This window comes from Podarcis vaucheri (assembly GCF_965113315.1).
Source record: "Podarcis vaucheri genome assembly, chromosome: 4".
In the NCBI taxonomy this organism is placed as follows: Eukaryota; Metazoa; Chordata; class Lepidosauria; order Squamata; family Lacertidae; genus Podarcis; species Podarcis vaucheri.
Genome location: NC_138762.1, coordinates 66387553 through 66409880, shown reverse-complemented (window position 1 = coordinate 66409880; position 22328 = coordinate 66387553). Strand labels below are relative to the sequence as shown.

The following is a 22328-nucleotide window of genomic DNA, read 5'->3' as shown; positions in this document are numbered from 1 at the left end:
CGTCCAATGCACTGAAGTCCCATTACAATGGTCTGCTTCTGGTCTGCTTTTCCAATCCGCCTGTGTTAGTGGTGCAATCAAAGGATCTCCAATCCAATTTTAGCATGGTTGCTGTCAGAGAAGCAGCTAATGGACTGTCTCGGAGACAGACCGTGAAACTGCATTTCTCACCACCTAGGGCATTCTTTGCCAACAAACACACACCACACAACTGTATTCCATAACAGATAAGTCACAGCTACTTTCCCTTAGTAATCACCCTGAATCATTAAAGAGCTGCCAATGAATGACTACCAGCGGTACCCAGTAAAGAAGCAGGTGCTGGCTGTCTTTTTATATACTTATTTAAGTGGGAAAAGGGGAGAAACCACAGTGGGTCAGCTAAGGTTTTATATACTGTATTGCAGAACCAGCTGCAGGATGGAAAGCCTTTTTCAGAGGATCATCTTTATTTTAGTGTGTGGGGGGGGGGGGAGAGAGAGAGAGAGTGACAGGAGGTCTTTCATTTCTCCCACCCAAATAAAAGGTTGCAAGTCTAATTTTTAATTTGCCTGTTGCTGGGTTGGGGTTGCAGGGGAGGTATGGAAGACCCAGATAAACTCAAACTGTGAAAACAGGATTGCTAACATCAGAGTAAAGGGGGCCTGTGATTTGGGTAGCCTTGTGTCCTATGTGGTGGAAACAGCTCTCTCTGTGAGGGGGCTTGTATTAGAAGAGATGTCCAGTCTACTTCTAAAATAATGAAAGATGTGAATGGTGAGCAGGAGGGGCCTTGAAGTGGCCCGGTGTACATCTGGATAGCATTCTGAAGAGGCATAACAGGTCCCCAGGCCAGAGGCTTACCTAACACAATGTGATAACACTATATGTCTGTTAAAAATATGGTGTGTTCCTTCTGAGGGCTTTTCAATGCAGGTGTCCACCCAATTGACAGAGACTGACCTACTGGGAGCCTGAGGGGCCCTGCCCTGCTTCTCTCCACCTGGCTTGGGGTGGGGCCTGACAGGCCCCATAAAGGACTTCTGCCGCTGCTGCTTCTGGGCAGAGAGCACCATTTTTACTTTTTTTAAAAATTGCTGTTGTTTTTTTACCTATGCCATTTTAAACTGTGATATTAATGTTCTATTCTTAGTGTTAGATTTTGATTTACGTGGAAATTGTTTTCCATTTGGTTGTGTACTTTTTGATGTGTTTTATTTATTGTTTATGACTTCTGTTATGTTTGTAATTATGTAAATCTTGTCATGTTGGAAGCCGCCTTGAGCATTGTTTTAACTATGGAAAGGTGGCATACAAATAAAATGATTATGATGATAGAAAGTGTGTAAGGCCTGACACAGTCATTAAGCCAGGGATAGGAAACCTCAGGCCTGGAGGGCCAAATACATAACTTCCAGTATGAAGCGGACCCAAACCAGGACACCATCTTCTGTGGCTGCACTCCCATGTGAGTCATGTGACCTGCACAAGAGCATGGCCCCCCAAAAAAATTTTATTACTATTATTTATTGAGTTTATATACTGCCCTATAGCTGGAGGTCTCAGGGCGGTTCACAGAAGGGATCGCTTGGGGAGCAGCAATCTTGTGCAGCACCCCAAAACATGTGTTTTTGGGTGCCATGCCTGAAAAAGTGCAGCCCAAAATTATGCAAGGCTGTGGCAGCCATTTTGGCTGTTGTTCTCTTGCGAGAAAAAAAAATGGGATATCCCTTTTTTCCATGGTGGTTGCAAATGCAGCCCTCCCAATCTCTCTATCTGGTCCTCAGAGTTCTTCCCAGTGGCCCTGCTTCACACAGAGAGTGTTTTGGTCTGCCTGGAATGTGCCCTTGAACTCTGATAATGGGCCCCTCCACACTGGTGTTTTACTGCAGACGTATTTTGCAACATGTTCTTGACCCGGTAATAGTGGTTACTGACCCAGTAATTAGTGGTGGATTCATTCTCCTCCGGTTTGTTCTGAGATGCTTCCCCAGTGCTACCAGATTATTGCTGCCCAGAGGGACTATAGCACAACAAAAGTGGAACAAAACTAAACCAGAGGATTGGTGTGATGGCCTGGGAATCCAATTCAGGGGCTGAACCGGAGGAATCCTGGCCTACACAGGAGTCCCCGCCTCCAGGGCCGGCTGAGCTGGGGCAGGGCCTTGCATCTGAAGCGCCTGCACCTGTGCCGGATCCTCAGGAGCAGGCCCCAGGTGAACCCACTCTGGCTCCAGAGGTGATTGAGGACACAGTGCCTACAGGTGCACCTCTCCCAGCCCTGTCAGAGAAAGGTGAGTCTTCCCCTGGGTCCAGTAACCCTCCAGCCTCTCCTGAGCCGCAGAGGCTCAGGGCAGAGAGGCGGAGGGAACTGGTTTCTCCCAGGAGGAGTGCTCGCCTTAAGGCCAGAAGAGGCGGGTCACCTGGGGGCCGGGACCGCCCCTGGCCTCAGAGAAGATAAAGGCCAGTCAGCCCGGTCCCAGGTTGCGGGAGCAACATCGTTGAAGAGCTGTTTCGGCCAGCACCCAGTCCTGTTCCTCCAGAGTTCCCGTCCTTGCCTGGCTCCTCGCTTTGGACCCCGCCTCGCCTGTGGAGGACAGACTATGCAGACCCTCGACCCCGGTCCTGGACCTCGCCCCACGGTAACCTTCCCCCCGGGAGCAGCACAATTGGGGTGGTTAAAAAAAAATTGTAGGAATTCATCAGGAAGTTATGGTATATACACTGAATGGAAATGAAACAGAATGACAGCCCAAAAGCTTCTGCAGGCTCAGGTTTGCATGTGATCACCCTGATAGCATCACGAGCACAAGTCACCATGAATGTGCAACAGAAAGGACATCTGGAAGGGCCCAAGGTCTCTTGCCTGTCTGTCTGGAGGATAGAGTGTGAGTGTGTGCAGAAACTAGCTTTCTATGCAAATATGAGATTTACATCATTACTCTACCCATTTTTGCCCCCAGCAGCATGTGTCCCTAGAAAGGTGTCCCAGAAAGGAATGCAGCCATCTTATCAGAGCCAGCCAGCAAGGCCAACTAAGTTAGAGTCTTGAATGGTGTATGATCCCAAAGGACTTGTAGTAGGAGCAGATGGCAAAACAAGGGTGGGAAAATACAGAACTAAAGTGATGAGCAGGGGCTATATTCTTCTTTTATAGGACCTTCATAAATAATAATAATAATAATTTATTATTTGTACCCCGCCCATCTGGCTGGGTTTCCCCAGCCACTCTGGGCGGCTTCCATAGAAACCAAAAATACAGTAAAATATCACCGATTAAAAACTTCCCTGAACAGGGCTGCCTTAAGATGTCTTCTAAATGTCAGGTAGTTATTTATCACTTTGACATCTGATGGGAGGGCGTTCCACAGGGCGGGCGCCACTACCGAGAAGGCCCTCTGCCTGGTTCCCTGTACCTTTGCTTCTCGCAATGAGGGAACCGCCAGAAGGCCCTCGGCACTGGACCTCAGCGTCCGGGCAGAACGATGGGGGTGGAGATGCTCCTTCAGGTATACTGGGCCGAGGCCGTTTAGGGCTTTAAAGGTCAACACCAGCACTTTGAATTGTGCTCGGAAACGTACTGGGAGCCAATGTAGGTCTTTCAAGACCGGTGTTATGTGGTCTCGGTGGCCGCCGAGATGTATAGTGTATAAATGTATAGTGGGTACATTTTTGATGAACATTTGTTTACAGGCAGGACTTTCTTCTCAGAACCTCAGCTTTCCACCCAAAAAAATTCTCTAGCCATCGTGACATCAGCTATAAAGATTAAAAAATGTGATGCCATTGTGCCTGAAAGGTTGAGAAACAAGGTAAATGGAAAGATAACTTGATTATCTTGATTCTAAATCCAGTAATTTCTAACATGATCTCAGAAGCCTACTTCTGAACACGCAGAAAGATTGATTCGAGAGATATCAGTACTGCACCCTCTTTTGGATGACTGTCAGGAAAACACATTCAACCCTGGAATAGGTGAAGTAAAAGAATGCAGCACGTTAAACGCTGCAGTTTCCCTGCATTCATCCACCATCCTCATAGTATGTATGGTATGCATCCCCATACAGAGGCTTGATTTCACCATTTGGGAATCAGCATCTGCATGCAGGAATGGAGATATGCTTAAATAGCAAATTTCTGAAAAATGAAATGCCCACACAATACATGGTAACATTTTCAAGCTTCAGAAGTCATTAAAGTACTACAACAAACCAATGGAGGTGTGAAAGGATGAGTAAAATCCAATGGGCACATGCAAATTGCATTTCACTCATGGAAAAGTGCCACTATTCTCAGTTTGGGACATACTGTCCAACTTTGCAGTAAAGATCAGTGTTAAGTTTCAGACACCCACATCGTCTTCCTTCCAAAATATCATTCTAGAAAGAACATCTGTGAATGAAGCCACAAGGGAGCATGGGAATTTCCACAGTAACAAGAAACTTCTAGTTAGCATTTACAGAACTATATCTGAGGACAAATCCTTTCCTTATCATAGGTACTTGCCCTTCACCGCTGCACTTCTAAATGTGAACATAATTGCTTTGTTTCAGAGTGCGAACTATGAACTGGAATTTCCTGACTGAACAGCGGGTAGCCCAGGACACTTGCTGGTGGCCCAAGATTGATTTCTGCTACCCCCATTCATGAAGTAGAGGAAAAGGAGTCTTTGGTTACTTTTACTTATTGGGTTATTTCCAACAAAATCATTGTACTCGTGCAAGAACCTCCACTTGTGGAATGAAACCACCTTCACCTTTCCTCTCTCCACCCTGCTCCAATTCTGCTATAGAGAGTTGGGAGAACTCCTGGAACAGATTGGGGGTAAGGAGACAGAGGGGAAGTTGTACAAGCGGAAGTTGTATGGTTTGGTTGCATACATCTGTCTATAACCATAACCCTTCCACCTAAAGGATCCCATTTCATTAAAAAAACAACATATCAAACAATGCTTAGAAACCTGTATAAAACCCAAACACACCACTGTATTTTTAAACAGCATTGAAAACTTCTTAAAAACCCCATTTTGCTTTTGGGTGTTTTAACGGTACTGTGTTTTCTTCATAATTTTATGCATTGCTGTTATTTGAAAGGTACTTAATATTGCTTTATGTTATTGTTTTAATGACTTGATATCTTATCACTGTCATTTTCCTGAATGCTTTGTAAGCTGCCTTGGGAGGGGAAGCACCCTAAAGGTGGATTTTAATACATATATAAAATAAATCCAGAAACTAGAAATCAGGATAATTATCCCATGTTAAAAAAAAACAGCATTTACCGCATCAAATTCAGCCCTTTTAAAAATAAAAGAAAGATAAAAATGAAAATCTATGGTGTTTGCACATATTTATAATAGTCACTCACCTCAGGAGTGCCACAAGATCACAAATGAGTGCTGAAACAACTGAGTGATAACCTGCCTATTGAGGCATGATCCACTTCACAAAGAGGTATGAGAGCCCTCGTTCCATTTTATGTGTTAATTGCATGCTGAATAAGACAAAAAGGTGTGAATGCTCCACATTCATCATCCATGGGTGTTAACTTTATAGCTTTTGCTCTGCTATCAGCATCTCAATTGCCTTTTAAAAACACTGGTCTGGAACCTCTTCTACGGCAGAAAAACCTCAAACAAAACAAAACCCTTCACATAGCCTAGCTGAGCAAAAAAGTTTGGAGGGGGTGGTCTGGTATGGCCACATAAGTTCTGTCTATATGATTATAGACTTCCTCGCGGAAAAGAAAAGTTGGGGTATAAATAAATAAATAAATATATTATCATCGTAATAGAGAGATATTCCAAGAGGACCATCTCTACTTCACCTGCCAATATGCATGTAAGTGTGGGGAAACCAATGCAGATTCTTGTTCAGCTTTTGCTTTGCTTTATTTATTTTTGTATATATTCAACAGATTTATATGCTGCCTTCCTTCCCACTAAGAAAAACTAGTCCCAAGCAGCTAACAATATTACTGTTGTTGTTGGCTATGAAACTTGTTGGGTGACCCTCAGTGACCCTAATCAACCTCCTAAAACTAGAAGAAGAAAAGTTTGGATTTGATATCCCGCCTTTCACTCCCCTTCAGGAGTCTCAAAGCGGCTAACATTCTCCTTTCCCTTCCTCCCCCACAACAAACACTCTGTGAGGTGAGTGGGGCTGAGAGACTTCAGAGAAGTGTGACTGGCCCAAGGTCACCCAGCAGCTGCATGTGGAGGAGCGGAGACGCGAACCCGGTTTCCCAGATTACGAGGCTACCGCTCTTAACCACTACACCACACTGGCTCTCAGTGGAGAATAGAGCAAGTTAATCTCACTGATGCTGCTTTGAGGGAGGGCAAGGTCCTTGTGTCACAAGCAAAGGACTGCACTCCTCACTTGGGTCAGTTCACAAGGTGCAATTTGCTAACAATGGTGCTGTCAGGGGAGGATGTTAGGGCAGAAGTCCAAGGCCCCACTCAGCAGAATGAGGAGGGCCCTCAAGCCCAGCAGGGACAGCTTAACACATATGTGCAACACTATATAAAGTAGGCTTGGGAAACCTTTGGGCCTCCAGATATTGCTGAACTACAACTCCCATCATCCCTGGTTATTGGTTATTTCCTTGGGCTGATAGGAGCTGTACTTTATCTGGAACATCATGGCCAACGATTCCCCACACCTGCTCTAAAGAGTCTCTCCACTGCTCCAGTAAGACCATTGAGTCCAGAGTCTAAATATTTCCCAGCTAGTTACAGGTAAGTAGCCGTGTTGGTCTGCAGCAGTCGAAACAAAATAAAATATTCCTTCCAGTAGCACCTAAGAGACCAACTAAGTTTGTTATTGGTATGAGTTTTCGTGTGCATGTATCTGAAGAAGTATGCATGCACACAAAAGCTCATACCAATAACAAACTTAGTTGGTCTCTAAGGTGCTACTGGAAGGATTTTTTTTATTTCCTAACCGATCCACTATTCACTACTGTCAGGGCTGGTTCAGCTGCAGGTCAACATGGAGACTCAGAGACGAGCTGTAAAGTTGATTCTTTATTCAAGGAAACAGAAAACAAGCAGAGAAACCACGGCGAGACTGGCTCCAGTAAAACAGTTGCCAGAACTGACCATCTGGGCCTTCCACTTCCCTCTAAGTTTCCTCTCCATCCGGCTGTTTTCCCTGCAATCTTAAACTCTGCCGGGGTAGGGTGAGGGCTGCACTATCTGTGCTTTTTGTTCTGCTACGTGTAAAAATTTCTCAGCCCTTGGAAAGAAGTGGAAAGGGGAGCTGAACACAGCAGAACTGACAGGCTCCTGTGAATCTGTTACAGCTTCAGCCCCCACACCTTCTCCTCAGCTTCCTCTTCTTCTTCTCATTCAAGCCTGTTGCTTGTTTGGCATCCAACCATACTGCTTGCCCTTCAATCTCTATCCTGTCTTCTGTGTCCCACCGCCAGTCCCCTGGTTCCAAGCCTTCCTCTTCCAAGGCTTCCCTAGGGAGTCCTCCAGCGGGAGCCTCCCACCATTCCTCATCGTCCCTAAAGCTCAAACCAGTTTTTCAATTGCGATAAAGTAGAAATCTGGCCCTACCAACCGGCCTAATATCCACAAAAAGGTTTATCAAACTGGAGTGCCGGGCCCTACTTGAATGTGTGCCAAGATTACAAAATGGAAGGTAGTCATAGGCGTTTTGTCTGAGCAAACAATGCTTTCTAGTCAGAAACAGAAAAAGGCAGGCGTGGTGTATTTTCTGCAGGCTGCTGCATTGTACAGTCTAACCTTTTCCCTGATCTCTTAGCAATCCTGATGGCAGAGTTGAAGAGACAGGGGAATTTCAATGCCCCCAAAACTTCTCAACAGTCCTGAGATCTCAAAAGTATTCAACTTCCTTAACTAGAGCTGAACTAAAATTTCTCAGGTGGCTATTTTTTCCTGAGAAAAATTGTGAAGTTTTTCTTTTGCTCATCGCCCCCAGAAAAATAAAGGTACTTTGCAGAAATTTCTCCAAATATTTTCCATCACTTTTTGTGGCAGCTGCCATTTTCTCCTGCATAACACACTAGAACAATGCTATATCTGGCACGTTGCTAAATGGTGGCCAAGCTGCCCACAGAGTTGCTGCTGTTGCTGTTGCATGTAGCAGAAAAATGAAATAAAACTTGGGGTGGGGGAGGAGAGGAAATGAAAGAGGTTGTGCTACTAATGGTGCTGCTGGTGAGCCCCACCCTCAAGAAACTGATGGAGAAATTGTCCTTCGGCAAAATGGTACCCTCAGTTTCTCTGCCCACAAATAAGGGACATTTTCAAGAGGCCATTTTTGCACAGCACAGCCGTAACTTTATTCCCTTCAAGGTATGCATCACCACACTTACCGTATTTTTCACTCTATAACACGCACCAGACCATAACACGCACATAGTTTTTAGAGGAGGAAAACAAGAAAAAAAATATTCTAAACGAAATAGTGGATATATGATTTTTGTGGTTCATGCTGTGGCCACAGACATGTGATCTGACAGTGAGTTTGGAGTAGCCCAATGCAAAAATCCTGAGGATCCATGTGGATCCATGCTTTGTAACCACGGAAGAGCAGTGGCGTAGCGTGGGTTGTCAGCACCCGGGGCAAGGCAAGTAATTTGCACCCCCTAACCCGTGGATTTGCGCCCCCTAACCCGTGGATTTGCCCTAACCCCAGATGTTGCGGCCGGTGCGGCCGGCCCCCCCTGCACCCCCCACGCTACGCCACTGAGGAGGAGGGAAGGAAGGGGAACCATGGATCCTCTGCTCACGACTGCAGCAGATCCCCCCCGCCACCCGCAGGCATTCGCTCCATAACACGCACAGACATTTCCCCTTACTTTCTAGGAGGAAAAAAGTGAGTGTTATGGTGCAAAAAATACGGTACTTATCTACACTTCCTTATTGTGTTACTTCTCCTAATACTATGGGGGTGATGTATTTTGTTGCTGCTGTTGTTGTTATGTTCTATATTTTGTGTTTTTATACTGTAAACTGCCCTTTGATCTTTGGATGAAAGGCAATGTATAAATAAATAAAATCAATTAATTAATTAATATAAAAAAACACCAAGAGCTATGTCACTCAAGCCATTCCCATAAGGGAAAAAGTAACATAAGAAGGCCTTATAAGCGATTCAGCTCACATGCCTGGATTCCTGTCTTTTCAACACCAAGGGAAGACCTTTTTATTTTCCCAGGCCTTTTAATTATATGTTTTTAGTGCAATTAAGATATGTCCACTAATTGCTTTTCTCCCTTACTGGTTTTTAATATTGATCTTGCTAGTCTGTTTTTCTGCTGATCTTGTGCTGCTTTTATGCTGCTTTTTAGGTTTTCTGTTATTTGCATTGCGATAGTTATAATAAGATTGGATTGCATTTCTGTATCTTATTGATCATTTTAAATCACCCAGAAGACTTGGTTGAGGAACAGTCTAGAAATGAAATAATATAAATTAAATAACATCTGGTGATTCTTCACTTGTGGCAAAATCATTTCAGCTTCCCTTATTTTGCATTATTTACTGCTTGCTTTCCATCCTTTACCACGTTTCATATTGTCAGACTTCTTCTTCCCGTTCCCCTCATCTCACTGCACTGCTATCTCTGCATGTTCTTAATTAGGTTTGTAAGGTCTCTAGGAACAGGAGATGTCATTATGTGTTTTGTAAAACATTGTGTGCATCTGCTAAGCAATACAATGAATAAGTAATAGGAATCTTTTTCTTTCTTTCTGGAAGTTAAAAACTCCATTGCCATTTAAAGACTTTCTGTTTATTAACCACCTTGCTTTTAAGTAATTTATTAAATCAGTTAAATTTAAATATATTCTCCAAATCTGAGTACCTTTCTTGGTATCTGCTACTTGTTATATGAAGGACCTGGTAGGGACAAGATTTGACAGGTAACAAGAAGTAACATTGACACAATGGAACCAAGTTTGAGAAAGTTAATATTAATTACACTTTCTGTTTCCTGTTACTGTCCCCAGGTTACTTATAGGACTCAAGACCCCACAGATAAACCATGAACAGGCTAGCTAGTTTGTTGCAAAATAAAGTAGATTTTCCCTCATATATTTTCTTTCCCTAGCCCACCTCATAAGACTAGTTCACAAAGGAAGGAACTAGATTTTTCTCCCTCAGGCACCGAGTCTCTTGCCTGTGCAGTTGGCAAGTGCCATGCATCAAACACCTGTAAGCCTCCTACAAGATCCCACCCCACATGCAGAAAAAGAAGGGCAGATCCATTGCCCTGCTATGTGCATACCTAGACATGGGCAAAGAAGGAATCCTGTAGAATTATCCACACAGGAGTTTTGCTAAGCACAATGAAGACAAACAAGTCTCTTTCTATGATTCTTTTTGTATACATGCTATCCTCATCTTAATACAAGGGTTCACACTGAAGCAGCACTGGATTTAGGATGGTGCGGGTAGATTTCCCACACAGCATGCTGAGCCGAGGAGTTGCAAAATTGAGAAGATCCATAACTGAGAAGATACATTTGGGGGCACCAAATTTTGGTCTTGCACAGGGCGCCATATAACAATAGATTACAGTGGTGCCTTGGGTTACAGACACTTCAGGTTACAGACTCCGCATATCCAGAAATAGTACCTCGGGTTAAGAACTTTGCTTCAGGATGAGAACAAAAATTGCGCAGCGGCGGTACGGTGGCAGCAGGAGGCCCCATTAGCTTAAGTGGTACTTCAGGTTAAGAACAGTTTCAGGTTAAGAAAGGACCTCCAGAACGAATTACATTCTTAACCCGAGGTACCACTGTACCAAAGTCCGTCCCTTGTGATTTGCAGCAGTTGGTATTCAGAGGCATACTCCCTCTAACAGCACAGGTAGAAGATAGCCATCATGACCATCATTGATAGCCTTATCCTCTATGACAGCCTTATGCTAGTTGGATGCTTCTGAACCCTGTTTGTACATAGGAATGTGTTAGGAGGACAGATCATGGCTGAGTGATAGAGCACATGCTTTGCATGCCACAGAGGTCTCGGGTTCAAGTCCTACTGTCTGGCTCAAATAGCAGATGATGGTAGAGACCTTTGCCTCAGAACCCAGAGAGCTGCTGCCAGCAGAGTAGACAATATTGGGCTAGATCAGGGTTTCCCAAACTTGGGTCTCTAGCTGTTTTGGGACTACTGGTCCTGCTAGCTAGGAATGATGGGAGTTGTAGTCCAAAAACAGCTGGAGACCCAAGTTTGGGAAACTGTGGGCTAGATCAGGGGTAGGCAACCTAAGGTCCAGGGGCCGGATGCGGCCCAATCGCCTTCTCAATCCGACCCGCGGACAGTGTGTTTTTACATGAATAGAATGTGTGCTTTTATTTAAAATGCACCTCTGGGTTATTTGTGGAGCATAGGAATTCGTTCATTTCCTCCCCCCCCCCAAAAAAAAATATAGTCCGTCCCACCACATGGTCTGAGGGATATTGGACCGCCCCATGGCTGAAAAAGGTTGCTGACCCCTGGGCTAGATGGACTACTAGTCTGACCTTCCCGTTAACTGCTAGCCAAAATCTTTAGTTTCTCGAATTCATTGGAACGACAACTGGAGCAATTGCTTTTGTTCCTAAAAACATAGCAATTACCCTCAAACCTAGTCATATGTGCTATGTTAATTAACAGCTGCATATTCAGCAACATGTCATTTTTATTTAAGCACAATATTAATTTAACCCATAAACTGTATAGAGTGACAAATGCTAAACGCATTCTAAGACAATGATCCTGCCACTTGCATTTCTGAAAAGGAAAACAAAGACATATACCCTTGACTTCTGTGACTGCATCTTTCCACATCTTGCTCATTAGCATCCAAGCCTGTGAATGTTAATTGGAAATTTATTGAGAGGAATTAGCATATTGATACAGTGGTAATGAGAATTAACTATGAATTAATTATGAAAATTGATACACTGAGGTTATCTAACGCTGAACATCAGAACCTGGCAATTGAGAAACTGATTGGCTATTAGACCTCTGTTCAATAGGTGCAAAGAATTGTCTAATGAGGAAACAATTTTTTTTCCATACCGGAGCAAAAGCTGTGCCACTCAAATCACTGGATATTTTGTGAATGGCTTTAATGGGCACTGGATCTGACATGCAATATGTTGCGCTTTAATTTGCTGAGACAAATCTATGTTAGCGTACTTGGTAATAATAATGGTTTCATTTGTTTACAACAGTGGCTCTCAGTGTCGTATTGTTGGAAGAACCCTGGGGAAGGAATGACAGATGGATCCACCATGTCCATAGGAACAATTATGGAACAGACCTGCTGCCGTCTCTCCATTTTTCCTCCCTTACCTGCCTCCATATAAGCTTTGTTTTCTTTATTTTCTATTATTCCCTCCCTGTCTCCTCACCCCCCACATCCTATTCTCTTTCTTGTCATATATCCTTAGTGAAGTAATCTTTCCTTATTATAGGCCCCGGGGAATTCAAATCTCTATATACTTTCTAAGGCGCCTCACCCATTGAACTCAATGGGACTTATTTCCAAGTAAACACGCAGCAGAGCAAATGCTTTCTGCCGTGTCTCCCATCACATTTTGAACAACCACGGTTAGCTATACGTGTTTCATACGTTCTAGTGCTTTGCTGATATAATATTCTGTGGAGTCAGTCTCTGAAGCATGCGACACTTAAGATGTGATTACATTAGCACACTTTGCCTTTCCCAGAGATGATAAAAGTGAAGTACAATAAAGGGGTTGGAGCCCAATCATGCTAATAATACATTCACACAATCACTTCAGCACACCCAGGTTGTCATTCAGCACACACAGAGGTGGTCGTGTGATGGTTCAGGAAACCATACAAAAACTGGATTTCGGTCAGCGTTATCAATCATGCTTCTTTGGGCTTTTGTATTTTTTTCTTCGAATGATTCCACAGAACACATGGGTCAGCCCTCTAAAATGTACCAAATTCCTTCTCTGTGATTCGTAATGATGCTGTGTTTGTTTATAAGAGTCAATTCTTATAACTTAAACATTGGGTTTGATAGTGTGCTGATGTCATCTTAGTTTATGCATGAACAGATTTTGTAATGGGCAAGTTCTTTCCACATGTTCCCTGAAACACATATTCTGCTGGTCATGCGCTCCGCAGCCATATGTGAGTACATGTGTATGGCCTCTTCACTTGGCCATCAGACACATCTGCAGAGAGTAGGGCTTGCCAGTATCAATGTGTGAAGTTAGAATGTACCAACACACACACACACAGCATTCACTGTGCTCTGTTTCCACTAATATGCACACTTTTCTCTTACTACACACATTTTTGTAACTTGTTTAGGATGGAGAACTACATTACAAAATTTGGAGAACTGCAGATTTTCAAGGACAGCTGTATTGGGGGGCATGTATTATTTCTCAAAGTGTAAATAAAGTAGGTGCATGTTACAATGTGAACCGAACTGAATTTTTCTACGTTCTCCATCGCTTGTCAGGTCCAAAGGTTTCCTTCTTCCAACAAAAAGACTTTCATCCGTCAGAAGAATGAAACCTTTGGATCCAAATTATTATTAGACAAACTAAGGAGTGTGAAATTTGTAACTGAAACTGTCAAAGTTTACTTATATAGTATCATTGGTACACAAAATGTTTCCCTGAGACAAGCAAAACAGATTAACTTGGGGAAAGGGGAGAATGTAAAAGTAACAGGCACTTAAGACTGTTTTCATGAAATGTATTCATTTATGATACTGATACTTCTGATACTGATACTTCCACTTTTATCAAGAATAAGGGGGCTTACAATTCAGAAAGGTACAAATTAACAATAAAACAAGAATAAAATTATATTAAATGGTAAAAAAACACAAAAACATGCAAATGTAGAAAAGCAGTCAAATTTTCATTAAGAGCAACATACTTGCAGGGTCTATTGGAATAAAAAAAAATTGCTGCCTGTCAAAAAGTAAGAAGAAAGGGGGCTGGTACACCTCTCATGGGACTGTTCCAAAGTCTGGTGCCACAATAATAATAAAAAAAGATTATGCATCCTAAGAAAAGGCCTAATGCCACCTTTGCCAACCACATGCCTTCCAGATATTATGAACTACAATACCCATCAGCCCCAGTCAGCATTTTGCTGGCTGTGTGTCATAGGAACTGTAGTTCTAGAGGGCACCAGGCTGGTGAAGACTAGGCTAGTGGAAGAAATAGAGAAAGACAGCTAATCTTTATTATTATTATTATTATTATTATTATTATTATTATTATTATTATTAAAATGTGTGCTACAAGTTAGATTCCACATATGAGACAGTGGCACTCTAGTGTCACATAGGCTGTCTTCCATGAAAGCATCTTGCAAATATTATAATTATCATATATTAGTATATTCCTATTTTATATGTATGTATATTAAACTGAAATCTCCATTGCTATTTTCTGTGCAATTTTCATATTTCTGAGTTTCAAGTTAATTTTCTTACTTTAGCCTTATCTTATATTTATCAAACCTAAATTAATCTATTTCTCGTCAGTTATTTGAATACTGATAATTCTGCTAGTTAACTTTTTCAAATTCATCTTCAATTCTTATAGCATGCTCTTTTATCATGCTCTTTGAGCTTACTGACTGATAACTAGAGCTACATCTACAACTATATCCATCATTTGCAAGCAAGCAATCTGGAGATATATCTGAAATTAACAGAAATCTCAAAAATATTTGATTACTTTGAAAGATCTTCCATACAAAAGTCTTTATATTTCCTTAAGTAAAAAAAAAAATAGCAATCCTATAAAGCCATGGAGCCGATTTAAAAATTATTTACTAATGAAATCCATTATGTTCTCAGAGTACAATAATTGAATTCTGTGGGATTTACTCCCTATTAAGTATATTTAAGATTGTACCTAAGATACAAGAGCTTAATTTTAAGATTAAACCTTATTTGACATATTAGCCCACAGAAAGTGTGTACACACACACACAAATACAGATATAGTCCAATAAATATTGGATGACATACCCCAAGACTGGAACACTTCTACACATGTGGTGACCCTGTTCCCTATAAGACAATTGTGGAATTTGGTATTTGCTGAAATTGATAAAATATTATGACAAAATGTGCCTGCACGTTTGGTCATGCTCCACTAGATCAACAAGACAGCTTGAACAAAGACTTTATTTTTTTTTAGTTTGGCCTGGGAATGTGAATCTGAATCCCTGGAGCGCTGCTGCCAGTCAGTGCAGACAGCACTAAGCAAGATGGACCAATGGCCTTGCTTGGTCTATAAAGGAACTCCCTATGCTCCTGTGGGGAGAACTGGCTTTCATTGAAACTGGATGGCCTTTTCTCCACATCCTTTCCTGGGAGAGCTGTCCTTTCGCCACCGCTTCTCGCCCCCCGCCCCCTTGTTTTGGGGCATTTCTACTCATCCCAGTGACCCCACGCTTTCCTTTTCCCTGGCGGGATTCCAGAGGGCTGAGTTGCTCCTTCCGCCCACCTACCCAGGCGCGCGCGCGCGCGCCAACGCGGACGCTCCTCGACCCCGCGAACTCGCCCGCCTCGCCGCGCCCCCTTCGAAGGAGAGGGGGAGTCTGAGACAAGCTCCGGGCAAAGGGTTAAGGGCACCGGCTTCGCGGCGGCTTCACGTTCTTAATGGGCATGTGCGCAGCACTCGCACATGCCCATTTAGGCTGGAGACTGGGCAGTTTCTTCTCTCGCGCGGAGAAGAGCGTCGAAGCAGCAACGCGCGGAGAGAGAGAGAGGCAGGCAGAGTCGGCGAGAGGGAAAAGGAGCCAGAGAGAGGGAGCTGGAGGAATTGCCCAGACGTCTGTGGCTCCTGGCCCCGGGAACCGGCGAATCCCTTCGCTATGCGCTGACAAAGAGAGAAGAGGCGGCAGCTTGACACCAATGAAATACACAAAACTGTATCTCTGCGCTGATCCGGGTGGCGAAGCCATGAGGGAGCCGTTCGCCCCGGCGGGGAGCAGCCCTCTCCCGAGCGCGCTTCTTCGGGGACTCCTCCAGAGGTGAGCCGGGAAACTTTGCCATGCGCCACGTCGCGCCCGGCTCCGCGCCCGGCTCCCCTCGATCCCTGAGGCGGCTGGGCAGCTCTTTCGCTCGGGCGGCACAAGCCGGCGGCGCCGACATGGATCTGACCTGAAGTAGCCTCGGGTCGCCAACAAAGCAAAACAAAAACCAAGTGGGGGGGGATCCAGTCCTCGGAGCAGAAAACCCCGAGGCGGACACGAGGAAGGCAGGGAGCCACCCACCTCCCTGTGTGCTAAGATGAGGAGGAGGATTCGTCCCTGGTGATTCGCAGTCGGCGATCGAGACTTCCAGCTAAGTTACCTTAAATTCGTGTTATTATTTAAAGAAAAGCCTCCCATCTTGGTTGTGTTTCAATGCAACCCCTCGGATCCTTGAGTCGCGCGAGAGAGCCTGCGAAGATGGGGACGAAGAAGCGCCGCTTCGCCTAGCCGCCTGCTCCGAGCCACCTGGGCTTTGGCTAGTCATTTGTTCAAGCTCAACAACTGTCATGAAAAAGCCGCGCAGGAAACTGCCCCTGAACTCGCTCGCAAGTGGCGGCGGCACCACCACCACCAGCAGCGTGTGCTTTGAAACGGCGAGTTTCTCCCCCTGGGGCTTTTGGACTGAGGAAGAGGCGAGTCTCTTTCCTGTCATCGTTTAGAGGCGCGGGTGGGGGAGGAAACCCATTCATTCAGTTCTGCAGGTGTGTAACCAGCCGGAGCCCCACGATCTCCTGTGGATCTACAACCGAGCAGCAGCAGCAGCAGCAACAAATCGCAACACCTCCCAAAGGATCAGGTGTCGAGGGCTTCTGCGTGCGAAATTTTTATTATTCTTTTTAATATATATAGATCTCCCTCCCCCATCCCTGCCCCCCACCATCTCCCTTCAAGCCGGGGAGCGGGAGCTCCACTGAGATTAGTCAGCAAGTGTGTCAAACCCCCACTTCGATCTACACACACACACACACACCCCTCTCCTGGACCAACAAACAAAAACACCCCCTCCAAAAAAAGAGGCACCCACCCACTTGGCTGGGCAGAAAGCGCAACCACCCTCCAGAGAAACAAAGAGGTGTTGCCACCCATCCGATCTGGGTCTCCTTCCTTCCCCCCCACCCCCTTCTGGGTGTTGCTTCCTCGGCGCCGTTGCCCTTTTCCCTGGAGAGTCTTTGTTGCTGTTTAAAGTCAGACAATGAGGCGCCGGGAAACTCCCCTCGGCAGCCTCCTGGACGGAGGCGAGCAGCTCTAGCGCCCGCCGTGCGCGGAGAGGCTGGCGGGGAGCGAGAGGCAGAGTTGCCTGCCCCTTTCCGCCCGGAGGGGCAGCTGCCGCCGCCGCCTGCCTGGGCTCCCCGATGGTTTTGTCTGGGCTCTGGCAGAGCCTCCGATCCCGTCGCGCGCGCCTCGCCCTCCTGCGCTGCTTCTGCACTAGGATGTTGCGGCAGGTCTTGCACAGGGGGCTGAGAACGTCTTTCGCCAGACTCGGCCACTTCATCGCCAGCCACCCGGTCTTCTTCGCCTCCGCGCCCGTCCTCATCTCCATCTTGCTGGGCGCCAGCTTCAGCAGGTACCAGATCGAAGAGAGCGTCGAGCACCTGCTGGCGCCCAAGCACAGCCTGGCCAAGATCGAGAGGAACCTGGTCAACAGCCTCTTCCCCGTCAATCGGTCCAAGCACCGGCTCTACTCCGACCTGCATACCCCGGGCAGGTACGGAAGGGTCATCATCACCTCCTTCGTGAAGGCGAACATGCTGGACCAACACCACACCGAGCTGATCTTAAAGGTAATGCCCGGGCGAGTGTGTGTGTGTGTCTGTGTGTCGTGGAGGGGAGACAAGCAGAGATGAATCGCCCCTCTCTCCTGCACCCCCTCTCCTTGAATCGTGGTAGATTTGCTTCTAAATGTGAACAGATGTGTCTGCATCATATATTTATCTACGCGGCTGTGTCTCTCTGGGTAACTGTTCCTTGCCCTGAGAATGCAGCTGCCAAGTCACAGCCCTGCAACAGTTGGGTTGACTCCTGGTTGCAGAACAGAGTAGAGATTTCCTCTCATCTTGGGAGGTGGTGAGGAGGAGGAGGAGGAGGTGGTGGGGTGTGTGTGGAAGATTTTGTGAATGAAGGAACGACACTTTAAAAACATTCTGCCTGTATTATACACGGATTGTCCCCACCACCACCTCTATCCCCCCCCCCTCTTGTTTCTATTGTGCAAGTTGAGGCAATGGCAGTTAGTTTTGCTGATCTGCAGTTGAACCTAAACTTCAAAATTGATTTAGGGGGATTTGTAAAAGTCAACCGGTTGTGGGCTGCTCTGGACTTAATTCCTATAGAACAAATTAAGTATTATACAAATTAGTGTTAATTTGTAACAGCTCTTGCAAGTTTGTCAAAGGCAGGTGTTGTTTTGTTTGAAATCTATTTCTTTTATGCCATTCCACATGCTATTTTCACACATAGTTTCAAAATCAAAGGAAAGGGTATATTGTTTTAATGGCGTCACTCTATAGATGTTTGCTCTGTAGTGTAATGCATGGTATTTCATTAGGTTTTACCTTCCTGGGTATAAGCGGTTCCACCTATTTCAGTAGTCTGTCGTAATTTGTCAGGAATAATTTCCGTTTCTGTATTACAATATATACTCCAATCATTTTGAGTACAGGTTTAGAATGAAAATGCGAGAAAGAGCTGCAGGTGAGTGGAAAGAAGAACAATATGATGAAGGGGAGGAAAACAAATTTCTGAAACATGGAGAATTGTTTTAGAGGTGTGGCTATGACTAGCCCCGTACACGCTTTTCAGCATTAAACAACTGCACTGCATGTTTCCCTTGCCTCTTTTGGGAATTGCCAGACAGTGATTTTCTGGAAACAGAAAAAAATGTTGACAGGTCTTCAGAAGGCACTGCAAAGTAATCTTAAATGTTTTGACCTTTAGAGTCTCTCTCCTCAACTGAGAAAATGCATATTCATAGAGATAGTCTTGCAAGTTCCATCAAACCATATGCTAAGCATTCCATGATAGAACAGAATCAGTAATACTAGCATTTATCTCACATTTAATTATTTGTATTTGAATATTGATATACTGGCCCAGAAATATCAAAAAGGTGATGTAGTTTGTGTCTTCCCACAGAAAATTTTCTGGCAAATAAGGAAACCATAGGGATGTCAATCCCTATTCCTTTATTCTCCCTGAGATACATTCTGTTATAAGTAGGCATAGGATTAGCATAGATGTTCTCCTGATTTGCTAGCTCTAGAAACGAGACACAAATGACTCTGAATCTTTTCCAAAACCTTTTTATGCATGACATTATGTATCAGTGCAACTTAGAACTGATAGTTATGTCAGAAAGATTGATAATTATATCAGTGTTCGGTTCAACCTAATTTATAATCAGACTTTGGCCACTGAATGTTTATTGTTCATTTAATGAGATGGTGGTAAACCACACACCACAGTCACTTTTGACACCATGGACTTTTGCAGTTAGCTAGAAGTCATTAGGCATGCCAAATGTTCTCGGTTATTGAATAGTTGCCATCTACACATTGTGCAATGACCTCTGTTTTAACCGCTTCTCTTTGGGGCTGGTGCCATGTTCAGGTGAATGTGTGGTTAAGCCCTTGAAGGATCCTGGGAAGTTGGGTTTAAGCAATGAGAGACAGGACATGAAATTCTTGACATGTTGTGGTCATGTGGCGTTGAATTGTTGAGCAGCAAAAGGAGGTAACAGGTAGAGGATTATAGGAACTTAAGCTGTAATCCTAAACCCACTTTCTAGGGAGTAAGCCCCATTGGCTACAGTGGGATTTGCTTTAAAGCAAACGTGCATGGGGTCTCACTGCACGTCATCTGGTTCCCATAATGTTCCACCTTGTAGCTAAATTAAGAATTGTAGAATTGGAAGGGACTCCGAGGTTCATCTAGTCCAGCCCCCTGCAATGCAGGAATCTCAACACGCAGTCTCCCATCCAGTTTTAAACCCTGCTGGACTCTGCTTAGCTTTGCAAATGTTTTGGCAGTTTTATTAGATGTTTCATTGACTACCTAATAGGCAAAAGTATGACGGGGAGCTAATGGCTATAAGATTATTGAACGTATTGTTTTGTCTTTATTCCATCTATGTCCTCTGTCTGTCTAGAAATGTTCTGTCCCCCTATTTTCCTTTCTCCTTTTTTCTCTGAAAGATGGCCATGGCACTACTGGTGCAGCCCATCAATCAAGATTATTTTCTCGCCATCTTAGGAAGCTCTCATGTTTGGAAAAGTCATCCCCACTTCTATAAGCAATATGAGGAAGGGCCAGGGTGGAACAACTGCTTCTCATGCAGAAGATTCCAGGTAGGGCTAAGAAGGACATTATGGAGAACCACTGCCGGTCAATACTGATCTACATGGACCTGGGATCTAACTTAGTATAAGGCAGCTTCTTATGTTTGCTCCTAAGTACTAGATGGAGAATTAGTAATGTTTTGATACAAAGCCGTTGTGTCTATCAATATGAGCATCTAGGAGTTGAGAGGCTGTTGATTGTTTGATTTGAGCACTGTTTCCTGTGGATGGCTAATGGTATTGGGACATAAGGGCAGGGCTATTTTTACAAGAATGAGTCACCCTTAGAAGAGAAAGGGGGGAAAACCATGGAGATCAAACCAAGATCAGCGAGATTATATCATGGAGGAGAGGGCTATTGAAGCCTACCAGCCATGACAGCTCTGCTCTGCCAATACACTTGAAAGCAGCAATGCTTCTGAATACCAGTTGCTGGAAGCCACGGGAGGGGGAGAGGGTTTTTGTGCTCAAATCCTGCTTCCCAGAGGCATCTGGTCGGCCACGGTGAGAAGAGGGTGCTGGACTAGATGGGCTATTGGCCTTATCCAGCAGGTTCTTCCTATGTTCTTATCAGCAACTGAAGGCTGTCCTAGCTTAAGATGGACCTCAGGTGGTAGTGTTACATCTGCAGCTTATTCTTCACTGACAAGTAAATTTTAGCATGCCACACTCTCTGAATTGCTTGCTCATATTAGCAACTCTGGAATGAAGATGCTCTTTATATCTCAGACACAGTTTGGACACTGCTGATTTCTGCCTTTCTTTTTAATCAGGATTTCTAAACAAACTCCTCATTCGCTGCTAAAAGATAAAATAAGTGGGGGGAAATAGGATTGCAGTGTATTTATTTTGTTCACTTTGGTTAACCATGTCTGCTTTAAAATTTCAATATAACCATAGAGCCAAGCTCCAGACTTCCACTTGCAAGTATATTTGGGCTGCTGTTAACAGCTACTGCTTTGCAACTGGTTTCTATTTTTTGACAGGCAAAATGATGAGGAAAGACACCAGTGTTCTTTCCCAAATCTAGCAAGTTTCCTCGTTCCTGACAGAAGTCATCTACTAACTGAGAGGGGATTTTAAATGAGAAAACACAATCCTGGGTATGTCCCACCATGTTCAGTGGAGTTTACTCCTTAGTAAGTTTGTTTAGGATTGCAGCTTAAGCTGATGCTGTCTTAACATTAAAAAAAAAAAAGAAACTCCCTGGACTAGGGTATAGTAATTTCCCAATGGCACTAGACTTTTGTCAAATATTTAGTGGCAATGAAAGCTGATAAAATGAAAACTGGAAAGCGAGACCTGTATGTTTCTACTCATTCACGAGTCCCATTGAGTTCAATGAAACTTATTCCTAGATAAGTATGTATAGAATTGCAGCCTAAAATCTTTGTTTTATTTCAGGGTGCCTAGAAAATTAGTGCCTTCATCATAGCCTAAATAGATATTCTGGATAATGACAAAAAACAGTGAAGTTATCTAAGGGGACCAAAAGAGGCACATTAAACCTTAGCTGTATACCAGTGTTTCTCATTGACAATCCTCATTGACAATCCTGAAAATGCTTAGCAAAGCTGCCATAGTCTATCTAGAGCAGGGCTAGGGAGCCCAGGACCCTCCAGATGTTGTTGAACTGCACTTTGCATCATCACTGAATATTGGTCATGCTGGCTGCGGCTGCTGCATCTGTTGGGCCCCCATCTTTGATGCAGATCAACAAGACACTTATTAACCAGTGGTTTTCTGCTGGGACAGGTGACTATTATATCATTAAGTCTTCTGAGAGTCTAGTGGAAGTATCTGTTTAGGATTAGGGTGATTTCTTGCTTGACTGGAGGCTAGTACAATTCATGAAGGGCAAGGAACCAAGATTGAAGTCTACATATACAGGAAGATAATTTCTTTCATGTAGGTTTATAATGTAAAAGATGGTGAAGTCACACTTGCACACTACATGAGTTTCTCCCAATAAGAGTAAGAAGCATTTGGTATTTGAC

General features: G+C 44.2%; 1 protein-coding gene and 2 long non-coding RNA genes across 6 annotated transcripts in view; 2 read left to right on the top strand and 1 right to left on the bottom strand.

The window, feature by feature from the left end:
- The window catches only part of LOC309531234, a 115310-nt gene extending 101897 nt beyond the window's left edge, over nucleotides 1-13413 (top strand). For 2 of the 4 annotated variants that reach the window (XR_014219159.1, XR_014219161.1), the window contains 2 exons: nucleotides 7752-7938; nucleotides 12181-13413. This is a non-coding gene — a long non-coding RNA (uncharacterized lncRNA). The remainder of the gene's footprint in view (nucleotides 1-7751; nucleotides 7939-12180) is intronic. The other 2 variants (XR_014219158.1, XR_014219160.1) reach the window with 1 other exon arrangement.
- LOC309531243 lies at nucleotides 11411-15766 on the bottom strand. The gene is made up of 3 exons (XR_014219170.1): nucleotides 15470-15766; nucleotides 14985-15026; nucleotides 11411-11812 (listed from the first exon to the last, which is right to left on the bottom strand). It is a non-coding gene; the product is annotated as an uncharacterized lncRNA (long non-coding RNA).
- A 6-nt stretch (nucleotides 15767-15772) lies between these two features.
- PTCHD1 (patched domain containing 1) overlaps nucleotides 15773-22328 on the top strand; it is a 58210-nt gene continuing 51654 nt past the window's right edge. Inside the window, exon 1 of the mRNA XM_082220572.1 lies at nucleotides 15773-17778. Coding sequence (XP_082076698.1) covers nucleotides 17350-17778 — 429 coding nt within the window. The 5' untranslated portion in view covers nucleotides 15773-17349. The remainder of the gene's footprint in view (nucleotides 17779-22328) is intronic.